Raw genomic sequence first — 12,173 nt, 5'->3', positions numbered from 1 at the left:
ACGGTTACATCTCTTTTGCTTAATTATGTTGTGGGGCAGACGTGTTTCATTGGGGAGTGTGTTCCCCGTGTTGTATTATAAGATCAGGTGTATATCAATAAATGTACCTCTCAGGAAATATTAACTGAACCGTTTAAGGAAACCAATAGGGTTACCTGAGCCATACAAATAAGTAAAAAATGGGAACTAACATTCAAGGGCTAATAAAAATTAAAATGGTGATTTTGCTCTGGGTTTAACTTGTAAACTCAGAACATCTTTGCTGAATGCCTTATACAAACTTTTGGAGGCAGGATAAATTCTAAGTTTTAGAACACAGAACTCATAAACTTTAGTTTACTTATTGTCTCACTGATAACATAAAGTCAGACAAATCAATCTTTCAGAATCATTTAGGTGACAGACCTGCTTTTGGGGGGATGAAAAGTTAACTGTCTTTCTCTTGCAAATCTCTACAAACCAAAAATATTAAGTATAGGTCATAAGGATCTGAGATTGAGCCTAATTAATTAGGTCAATCAGGCAAGACCTGAAACCAAGAAAAAAAAAAAGAAAGTGGCAGTTTTAAATCCAAGAAAATTAAAAAGAAAGTGGCAGTTTTAAAATTCAAACCACAGGGAATGCTCCCTCAGCCAAATTTTACAAATAGTAAAGCCTTAGTCATCTGAGCAAGCAACTTTAATGTATTCCAACTGTTCTTTGTAAACTAGTAAGTTTACATTGTCCCCTGGGTCGGCAAGATCCCCTAGAGTAGGAACAGGCAACCAGCTCTAGTATTCTTGCCTGGAAAATTCCACCGACAGAGGAACCTGGCGGGCCACAGTCCATGGGATCACAGAGAGTCGGATCTGAGTGAGTGACTGCGCGCCACACATAAGTTTACGCTGCGATACCTGACTCACCAAGGAGCTTTTTTTTAAGTGAAGCCATGAGATCTCCAGTTTTGTCCTGTTTATACCATATGTCTGTGCACACATTATATAGGAGGTATCTCTACCTCGGGAAAGTATTATCAACACTGAATTTACACACCATATGACGTCACTTACACATGGAATCTAAAATATGGCACAAACAAACCTATCTACAAAACAGAAAACACACTCACAGACAGAGAGCACAGACTTGTGGTTACCGAAGGGGGGGGGGGGGAGGAAAAAAGGGACTGAGAGTTTGGGATAAGCAGATGTAAACTGTTATACACAGGGTAGATAAACAACAAGCTCCTAACACATAGCACAGGGAACTATACTCAATACCCTGTGATACACCATAATGGAAGAGAATATTAAAAAAAAATGTCTATATATGCAAAACTGAGTATCTTGGCTATACAGCAGAGACTGGCCCAACACTGTCAACCAACTACACTTCAATTTTTAAAAAAAAACTGAATAAATAAAGAGCTCTATTCAATTTAAAAGCAAGAGCTTACAAATTAAAGAAAAGAAACTGGCCAAAATGACTTTCAGGTTCACGGGAACTGGGAAATATTCAATATTAAGCCGCTGTTTGGTATTAAAGTTTAAGTTTGTTGATCTAATCATGTCTTTTAAATTTGTTTGTGGGTTGTTCCTTTTCAGGGGGGTAGGGGCATGCTGGCATTTGAGGTCTTAGTTCTCAGCCAGGGAAAACCAGATATGCCAAGTTAAGGAATTAAACGCTTTTCTTCCAGGGCTTACTGAAATCATTCTTTTGATGAGCTCCTCAGCTATCTGGGCCTGAATCCTGTGTTCTCACATCCTGAGTTTCCTCAGGGCTCCACGGCTCATGCAGGATGGGTGTAACTGCTGATGACTGTGACATCCTTGCTTACTGACAGGGCAGGAAATAACTCCCATTTTTCACGCCCTTTGTTGCAAAACTTCTATATTACCTGGTTCTCCCCACCTCGTCTCCTCAGAGCAGTTCTCTCAGGGTTGCTTGAGATGCTGCCTTTGGGGCTTAAAGTCCTAAAAATTCCCACCGAATAAAATATAATCCTCAACTTTGAGGTTGTATTTTTTGAGTCAACAAGACTGTAAAGTTTTAGGAAGCATCTATTCACACATTTTCTTATAAATCAGATGGTAAGAGAGGATAGGGATGATTTCACAAACAAGTTCAGCTTTTCTAAAATTTAGGCACAAAATGTGAACCTGGGTCTCCTTCACTGAAATACAGTGCTCTGTGTATTTATTAGGACACATCTCTGATTCTGCTCTCACTTCACTGGTGTGAAGGACCTTCCCTTCCTTGGCATTTCTGATGTGAAGTGGAGGTCATAATAAATGCTCCCAAGCTAATGGCCACCACAGGAAGCTATTAAAGGAGCCCAGGGCTCCTCAGCTGTGGGGAACAGGGAGAAAGTGAGGGGTCTGGGGGGAGAGGGTTGTGCTGGGAGAGGGGCGGAGAGAAAGATATCGTCATGCCTCTGGGGAAGGCGAACTTGGCTTTAACGACCCACACAGGTCTAGCAGCAGCAAGGGCAAATGTATGGGATCGGGAGACTTGTTCATTTGTGCTGCCTTTCTGGGAATGAAAGCATACACGGAGGCACAGATATTCACTGCTTAGGAACGAGCACCAAGCTGTGCCAGGGCCTCTCTACAGAAGAGGGAAACAGTGGTTCAGTGAGGTCAAGTGACTGCGCCCAAGTCAGGAGCAAAGATTTAAATACAGATCTTGACTTAAGCCCCTTGTTCTCTCTTCTACCCACAGAATTCTGTCGCCATAACAAATCAAATTTGACTTATCGACTTTTCTTTCTACCCTCCCCCTAAATTTCACCGAAACAGTCCCTACTGCTGGGCTGTGGGGCGAGAGGTATTTCTTCCCCCTTCTTTTCTATATAATTTCCAGATTTCCTAAATAAGCATGGCTTATTTGCATAATCAGAAACAGATGGAAAATGTCTTTTTCCTAAAAGCTAGTCATATTTGATTTCGCCTCTAGGATTTTGGGTTTTTTTTTCTTTTCTTCACTGGCTGCACTTCAAGGCACAGAACTTCCAGACCAGGCATTGAACCCGCACCCCCTGCAGGGGAAGCCAGATTCTTTACCACTGGACCACCAGGGAAGTCCCGCCTCTAGGATTTTTAAAGGCACAAGACACCAGGCTGAAATACAGAGGTAAGGAAGCGCTCTGGAGTCTACACTGTACCTGTCCATGTGAAACCGGTTCAGGAGGAGGAGGATTGAGTGCTGCTGGGCCCCGGTGGGCAATCGGATCACATGGGACTGCATCGTAATCAGCCCGTTTTTGTTCAAAATTTTCCTGTGATAGTGAAGCTTCCCAGCATCAACCCTGGAGAGGAAGAGAGCAGTCATTTTGCTTTGCTGGTTGCTTTCACCCCACAGTGCAGAGGACGTGAATACCAGAGACACATCCCCACCCTCTCCCCCAGTCCAGTCAGCCTAAGAGAGCCGCTGCTATATGACAAAGGTCATGGAAAGTGACCCAACCTAAGGCACGCTCCAGACCCCCGGAGAGGTGGATGGGGAGACAGGGTGGAGGTGTATGTGTGTAGAGGACCGAGGAACAGAGTGGGAAGGCATGGCTGGGTTAGCAAGCAGCTGATTGGACAAGACACGGGTATCTAACCATGTAGCAGCCCATAATTAGGGTGACCACGCATTCTGGTCTGCCCCGTGGGCTCAGTTTATGCCCACTGCCTCGCATTCCTTCTGGTCAGCTCCACCTTTCACTCTCAAAATATCTCGTTTGAACAGTAAATTCTATGGTCACCGTAGGGTCTCTTTTTTTCCCCTATTTTTGGCCGTGCCATGCAGCATGCTGAATCTGAGTCCCCTGACCAGGGATTGAACCGGTGGCCCTTGCAATGGAAGGACAGGGTCTTAACCACTGGACCACCATCGAAGTCCCCCCTTTTCCTTTTTTTTTTTTCCCCAGGGTCTCTTCAATGAGAAAGTACCATGCCTTCAACCACCACAGATGCTGGGACTGCCCAGGTGGCAGGGCCTGATAGTCAGGGAGCCCCAACATTTACAGCAGAAAAGCAAAGCATCCTCTCACTTGAAAGCACTGCTGTGGAGGTCTCGCTGGAGCTCCCCCTGCCACCGGGACCGGCCTAACCGCTCCAAGATGCAGTAGGAGAAGTCCGGGAGCTTCAGGTCGGGGTCGCCCTCAAAGCCGATCAAGGCCCGGTACCGCATGTCCTGGGAGGCAACAATGATCAGTTTCTTCCCCCACCTGCAAACCAGAAGCCACCAAGGGAAAAAAAAAAAAAAATCACTTTAATTTTTTTAAGCAGAACCTTAGTGAACCATGGTTTCCTGCTTCTCCTCAGAGGTTCACAATCCCCAGTTAAGGAGGTTTCCACCCTTAGAACCACAAGAGGATTTCAGCAGGAACAGAGCCAGTCTCACCATTTCCTTGCTCGGACCCCTCCCAGTCCTGCCCTGGGACCCAAACCCAGACTACTCCCCACCAGAGCCTGGAACCTTCTACACACCCTCACTGCCTGCCTCTGCACCCACAATGGCCCCATTGGTCCTCTTCCCACCTCATCCTTAGGCTACTAATTCTCATCCTTTAGGTCACTGCTCAGATACCAACACCTCAATTCTCCATAAAAATGCTAGCCAAAAGGCCATCCCTGCCTCTGACCATTTCTGGACTCATCACACACCTGGCACTCTTAGAAATGGCCACATTTTGGGGGCACACGTTCCTGCCATAAGCGCCCTAAGTGGGAATGGGGCAGGTTGTCATCTGGGTCCCCAGGACATCCTCAGAGTCTTCAATGGTTACAAAAGGGCCTCTGTAACCATCTATTAAGTGAACGAACACGCCTCCTGAACTGGACTGAGAAAACAAAACTTCAGAGTCAAAAACAGTGCCGTGTGTGATGCGTGGACCTGCCATTCTTGAGAGCAGACCTGGGACAAACCATTAGCTCTTCCTACTATCCAGGCGTGTGAAAAATAATGTCTGCAAAAGAGGTCAAGGCCCTGTCCCAGCAAGGCGCTTCGAGAAGCCCTGGCTTGGGATATAGACTTCTCTGCTGAAGCTAAACAGTCCCCGACGCTGAAGACAAAGAGACTCCGCCCTGGGGCCTTGCCTGCTGACTTATTAATAAATGGCCGTCTTGGGCAGACTGTCTCGGGTCCTAGCCCTGCTGCAGAGATCCCACGAGGGTGTACTGGCAGAGAAGCCATCCTTACTCACTCCTTGGCATCGAGACACACCAGCTGGAGGAGCTCCCTCTCCCAGGAGAGTAAGTCACTAAGGGTGTATATGAGAGCCCACGGGCTCCCAAGCCCTGCCATCTACAGGCAGCATCTACTCCTCCCAGCCTGTGGTTCACAGATGCCTGATCCTAAGGCCTGTCTTCACTCACATCGCTCAGCCTGACAGGTCCTCCTCCTGCTTCCCTCCCACCACCAAAAAACAGATGATTCTGCTGCTCCTAGAGAGCGGGCAGAAAGTAAAAAGCTGAGGTCGCCGATGTTTTCATTTAACCGCAGCTTCCGTCGCACTGCTTGTGACCCAGTTAGTCTTCCGTACGGTCCATCTCTAAAGAGTGTTAGGCAGCGCATACACATGATGGACAAGACAGTCTCCCTTCTGGGTCTGCACGTCACAAACTTACGACCTGTGTCCTCGAAACAGGTTCATTAAGTTAAACTGGAAGAGCTCAGCTGAGAAAAGCTTGAAAACAGGGACGCTGACTTGCGCCTTTAAAAATGTATTCAGGGTGGTTTACCCCCTTCCTGTGGGAACTCCAACCTTTCCCAGTAGCTGACTCTAGGACTCGTGCCCGAGGCCTGATTTGCTGACTGTGGTCATCTAATTATCCAACACTGATTAAATGCCATGCAAGGAACCAGCAATGCCAAGATAAATAAAAAATGGTATCTGCCTTTGTGGAGCTCACAGTCTATTGAAGAGAAAGACAAGAAAAGAATTACTTATAAGGGGATGTGATAACTGAGACTGGGGTTATGAAATGACACGTACAAGGAGCCCCCAATTCAGGCCTACGAGTGTGAAGAGAGCCTGTGGGCCGTCACCAGGGAGAGCTCTCAAAGAGGGGGGTTCCTGAGGAGGCAGGAAGCCCGGTGGGGCAGGGGCAGGAAGCAGGTGCTGCAAAGCTCCAGGAGGGGAGGGGGATCCAGAGGGACAGAGAGCGAGTGCGGCTGTTTCTCAGAAGCTTGGCTCCAGCAAGAGTCATATAGTCACAGGGGATCCGAGGTGGGGAGAGGGTCTTGTTTTAAGACCAACGATCCACAGTGTCAGGCTGGGGAGAAAGCAGTGTCGATAGGGAAAAGCTGAAAATACAGGAGAAAGATGAGCCAGCTGACAGAGGCGGGAAAGAGCACGAGGTTCTGGGGAGAAAGAGAGGGAGAGACATCACCGGCTGAGACAGGACCCAGTTTCCGTCTCCTCCGAGGTGAGGGAGGAGGGAAATGGGGGGGCAGGTCTGCAAGCTGAGGAGGAACGTGGCAGCAAAGTGAGTTCACGCTGGAAGCTTCTCCCTGTTTGTCAAGTCGGGAGGGAGGTGGGGATGGGGCGAGGGGCTTGGGAAACTGGGACCCTGACTGAAGACTCACAAAAGGACTGCTCACTAGGCAACAAAGGACGCAACCTGGACACAATGTGAAGAGAAAGGCAGCTTTCCCCACCCCACCCCCACCCCAGCCCGAGCAAGATTAGCCCCAAAAGAAGTGGAGTGATGAAGGCAGAGGGCCGGCTTAGTTAGGGCAGGGTGGACACACTCTGAGAACACCGGGGCTGCACCCCGTCCTGGCGCACTGACCACACATCCCAACTTAAAGGGAAGAGGCCCACCAGTCTCCCACAGTGCAAACGAGTTACCTGCCAAAGGCTTCCACCATCGTGCAGCGGGGCTGTAACATCTTGGTCCTGATGTCGTTGGTAATGTTCTTCCTCTCCTTGAAGTACCGGCATGAGCCCTGGATGCCATCTTTATTCTCTAAGATCATGTGAATGGGGTAGACATCCTCCAGAGGGACTGGGTCCCTCCTGGACTCCACGATGCCCGTTTCCAAATCAATTTCTTCATACCTAAGGCGGGGGGGCGGGGGGGGGAGGCGGGTAGGGGAGGAGTGCACAAACATCTCAGCCTCAGAAGTAACATGTGCTGGGTGTGTTCTTCTGACAACCTCTGGCCGAGGTTGGGGAGAGGGAGTAAGAGCCCCTGGTCTCCCTGCCTTCCTAACGCAGGACGTCTTGACAAGCACTGTCTCTGAGTCTCCATCCCAGATAACACAGATCTTCCCAGGAGCCTCCACGTTCACCCCCAAGGATGAATGCTGAAATCGGAACCACCTTCCTGGCCCCACCACCTTCCTGGCTTTTCATTTCCCCTGCAAATCCTGTGCCTGGTTTCCAAACCATCAAGTTTGGACTTAATGACTCAAGGCTTCCCTACTCGGAGATGTCACCTTTCCATCTCTCTAACTACCCCTCTTCTACTTTCACCCATTTTTATGGTTTTCAATTATCACTTGGCATGTTAACAATTCTCACCATCAAATCCTCAGCCCTGTTTCTTGCCCCCAAACACTAATCCTGTTTTCAACTGTCATGGTTGATGAGATCAAAACCAAAGTTATGATGGCCACTTCCCACCTCCAACGAAGCCCCTCCTTGGTACCGTTTTCTCCCAGTGGCCTCTCATCAACACCATGGAGACATCCTGAGCTGTGCTTTTATCCAGTCAGCTACGTTTGTCAAGCTTTCCTTCGGAATCCTGCTCACATCCTGCACCTGTCAAACCCCATCTACGTTTGTCAGTGCTTTTCCTTCTTGCCCTGTCTGTAACCTCTGCACTATTAACCCTCCATTCTCAAATCACACCTTGTCAATTCAGGCCATTCTGGCCTGCTGTCCTCTGGCTCTCCACTTATAACTTCCCAGGCTTCTTCTGAAGGTTCCTGGGCCTTCATCCACCCCAGGGCCATGTCTTAAGGCTTCCAACCACACTACACTCTCTCGCAGGGAGGGTCCTGGCCAAGAGCTTCCATTACCAGCCACAGGAGTGACTCCGCGTGCCCAGCTCAGTCCCACTCTCTGACCTGCTGACCCTCCCACAAAGCTAGATGTTGACCAACCAGAATCTCCATTTGATAACCCACAGGAACCTCGAACCCAGTGTGTTTCAAGGTACGTTTAGCATATTCCCCTCTCCCCCCGATCCTCCACCGCCGCCCAGGTTTAGCCTCCTTGCTGCACTTCTGTGGTCCCCATCACAGCAAAGAGTAGCAGTCATCCATTTTAACAGGGAAGAGCAAAACCTGAATCTGTTTCTTTTATTTAACCTTTGCCATTCGTTGCTTTTGTTAATATAATCACTAAAAGCATGCTATCAATAGCTGTAAGCAAACATAATGGCCTGCCTCAGGGGAACCTGTCCCTACCCACCCCCCACCCACCCACCATCTGCTCTAATGGTAAACTGATTTGCTTTTGTTCAGCTCACAGGGATGCATTCTGACCCTGCCCACCTGTCAATCGCTGCAGAAAAGAAGGAATTAGCACATCCTTTTCCTCTGCTGGCCCAGCCAAGAGATATTCTGCAAAATTCCAGTATTCTTGCCTGGGAAATCCCAGGGATACAGGGGCCTGGCAGGTTACAGTCCATGGGGTCAGAGTCGGACACGACTTAGCAACTAAACAACTGCTTCCCATGCTGGCCCAACCAAGAGATATTCTGCAAGACTAATGGCCTTTCAGGGGCTTCCCAGGTGGCTTGGAGGTAAAGAATCCGACAGCCAAGCAGGAAACACAGGTTCAATCTCTGGGTTGGAAAGATGCCCTAACCCACTCTTGCCTGGGAAATCCCATGGACTGAGGGGCCTGGCGGGCTACAGTCCATGGAGTCACAAAAGAGTTGGACACAACTTAGTGGAGAGCAACAACAATGGCCTTTTAACTTTTTTGCCTCACCTCTTCCACCCTTAACAGAAACTGGCATTCAAGAGACTGGTACTCAAGGGCGCTAGCCTGCCATGTTCATGGATGCGCAGTTTTCCAAAAAAGTCGCTATTTCTTGCCTCAATACCTTGTCTCCCCATTATTGGCCTGTCGTACACTGTGGTGCTGGAGAAGACTCTTGAGAGTCCCTTGGACAGGAAGGAGATCAAACCAGTCAATCCTAAAGGAAATCAGTCCCGAATATTCATTGGAAGGACTGATGTTGAAGCTGAAACTCCAATCCTTTGGCCACGTGACGTGAAGAGCTGACTCAATGGAAAAGACCCTGATGCTGGGAAAGATTGAAGGCAGGAGGGGAAGGGGACGACAGAGGATGAGATGGTTGGATGGCATCACTGACTCAATGGAAGTGAGTTTGAGCAAACTGCGGGAGATAGTGAAGAACAGGGAAGCCTGGTGTACTGCAGTCCGTGGGGTCACAAGGAGTCAGACATGACTGAGCAACTGAACAACAAGTAACACACTCAGATGCCCAAAAGTCAGGAACCGGATGGCATCATCCTCCAGACCTACTTTTCTTTATACCCCACACCCAACCAGTCACCAAATCCTCCAGATTCTTCTGCTTCATGTCTGATTCCATCAGCTTTTTCTCTTCATTCTCACACCCACCATGGAAAGCCAAACCTTGACTGCTGGTTCGTGAGTGGATTACTACAGATCTCTCAACTTCACTCTTTGCCCCTAGTCCGACCCTCCCTTTGGTGGTGCAGGTTTCAAATGGATTGAAGTGAAGTCATTCAGTCGTGTCCGACTCTGCAACCCCATGGACTATAGCCTACCAGGCTCCTCCGTTCATGGGATTTTCCAGGCAAGAGTACTGGAGTGGGTTGCCATTTCCTTCTCCAGGGGATCTTCCCGACCCAGGGATCAAACCCGGGTCTCCTGCAATGTAGGCAGACTCTTTACCGTCTGAGCCACCAGGGAAGCCCAGTTAAATGGATTAGTCCAGTCCAATTGGTAAGGGCAGGCTGGATTCTGAACCAAGACTTCCTGGATTCAGCTTCTGGGTTCTGCCCCTGCTAGTAGATGACTCTCTCTGTGTCTCAGTCTTCTTTCTCTTGAGGGAGATGGGGATAAGAATATCCAACTTTGTTTTAAAATTAAATAACTTAGTATATTGAAGAATCTTAGAACAGTCCCTGCTTACAATAACCATATACATAAATGTCAACTATTATTCTTCTTTCACTACTTCCAGTTCTACACTTAAACCAAACTTACTTCTCTTCCTTTAGAAAATTCTGCCAACTGGCTACCTAAATCCAACCTTTAAGTCTTGTTTTACACAGTATTCCCTCTAGAAACCTGACCCTCAAAACAAAAAGAAAAAAAAAAAACAAAACCCACAGCTTTGGGAAACGAATCAACACCCAGTCACTTACAATGTCCATAACTTTGGATGGTTGACTTAATTTCTCTCCATCACGGTTTCCTCCGCTGCAAAATGGGGAAGATAGCTGGGAATTCCCTAGCAGTCCAGTGGTTAGGACTCAGTGCTGGATGGGGAACTAAGATCCCGCAAGCCACACACTGGAGCCAAAAAAATTAAAAACAAAAACAAACAAACACACAAAAAATGGGGAAGCAAAGAGCACCTTCCTCATAGGGTCAATGCGAGAATAAAATGGGTTCAATATCCTGAAACAACAGGAACAAGATACTGCCTAGTACCAAGTTAGGTGTTTGTGTTCAGTCGCTCAGTCGTGTCTGACTCTTTTGTGACCCCATGGACTGTAGGCCGCCAAGCTCTTCTGTCCATGGAATTTTCCAGGCAAGAAGACTGGAGAAGGTTGCCATTTCCTACTCCAGAGGATCTTCCTGACCCAGGGATCAAACCTGCGCTGCCTGCTTGGCAAGGGGATTCTTCACCACTGCACCACCTGGGAAGCCCACAGCACCAAGGCATAAGCAGCAATAAATAAATGTTAGCTATCACTATTGTTGCTTGCTAAACTTGCTCTCTAATCCAGCACTGCATGAATGCTCCATAAAGGTCTGCTGATTTCAACTGGTCTCTGGTCTTGATCTGAACAGCCTTACTGCTTCAATCCTAAGCTCCACTTTAAAGAAATTACTCTTTAAAACCCAAAGCATATCCTCCCAAAGCATATCCTTCCAGTTCTGCTCACCATCACCCCAAACACACACGAACATAATGGAACATCACAAGGCGATCCCCCAACTCCATCAGACGCCTGGGCCCTGCCAGGCCGAAGACCCCCCCCCCAATCAGCCTTACTCTGCGGCCCCCCCCCCCCCCATCAGGCTCGGGGTCTTCCTTCCGCTCCACTCCTTTCTCTTCCCTCTCGTAAGAACCTGGCCGCCTCCCAGCTCCACCAGACCCCGAGCTCTGCCCTCTCCCGCCCGCAGGGCCAGGCCGCTGACCGGTCTTGGAGCTGGAGGTCTGGTCGTTCCCGAGGCTCCTCGTAGAAGCTGATGCCCGGGTTCGTGGCAAGGGCCCGCCACAGAAACTCCTGCGTGTAGGGCTCCAAAGGAAGCGGGAAGGGCGGCACTCGCGTCTCCAGACGGCTCCAAAGCGCGGGAAGGCACAGGCCATCAAGCCCCTCCAGGGCCACCTCGTCCAACAACGACTCCAGCGCGTCCATTGCTACTTCAGTTAGCTGCACCCGGGGCGCCTGCGTACCACGCCGCCAAGGGCCCCGGTCCAGGGCGCCTGCGCACAACGACTGGCAGCCAGGGAGGCGGGGCGGACCCGGGAACCGGAGGAGGAGTTCCAGACCGAGATCTTAACGTCACTCCCTTTGGGGGCGGGTTCATTCCGTGGAGCTCCTCCGCTATTGGTCCGGAACCCCGCAGTAACCAGGGGAACTGCAAACAGTGTAGAGGCCGCTTCCGGTTCGAGCTCCCGGAACCGCCGCCTCTAGAGATGGACGGTGAGTGTCCGTGGGCCCCTCCGGGAGGTCGGGCAGTTACTCTCCCATTCCTCCTGAGGGCCCTCCGGGCAGAATCCTAGGCCACAGACCCCTGGACCATCACTGCCTGACCCAAGGGAGTCGCCGTCGAAGGGAAAGGGAACCTAAGTGGTCCGGGATGGGAAGAGGAGGCTGGGGGGAGTGGTCAGTGATTTTGTCACTGTGCTGCCTGTGGTTGTGTTGGGACCCGATACTGGCCGGGGCATCAGAGAAGGGGTTTAGGGTGGGGGAAAAAAAACAAAGACAAATAGAGGTCTGAGGGGGTGGGCCTTGTA

General features: G+C 49.5%; 1 protein-coding gene across 1 annotated transcript in view; it reads right to left on the bottom strand.

Annotated features, from left to right (window-relative positions):
- Nucleotides 1-11,571, bottom strand: part of GTF3C1 (general transcription factor IIIC subunit 1) — a 79,005-nt gene extending 67,434 nt beyond the window's left edge. Inside the window, exons 1-4 of the mRNA XM_068967027.1 lie at nucleotides 11,351-11,571; nucleotides 6,821-7,030; nucleotides 4,016-4,192; nucleotides 3,143-3,286 (exon numbers count right to left, since the gene is read on the bottom strand). Of these exons, the coding sequence (XP_068823128.1) occupies nucleotides 3,143-3,286; nucleotides 4,016-4,192; nucleotides 6,821-7,030; nucleotides 11,351-11,571 (752 nt within the window). The remainder of the gene's footprint in view (nucleotides 1-3,142; nucleotides 3,287-4,015; nucleotides 4,193-6,820; nucleotides 7,031-11,350) is intronic.
- Nucleotides 11,572-12,173: the final 602 nt, after the last annotated feature.

This window comes from Capricornis sumatraensis, chromosome 3 (assembly GCF_032405125.1).
Source record: "Capricornis sumatraensis isolate serow.1 chromosome 3, serow.2, whole genome shotgun sequence".
Lineage (NCBI taxonomy): Eukaryota > Metazoa > Chordata > Mammalia > Artiodactyla > Bovidae > Capricornis > Capricornis sumatraensis.
This window is presented reverse-complemented; position numbering and strand designations above follow the sequence as displayed.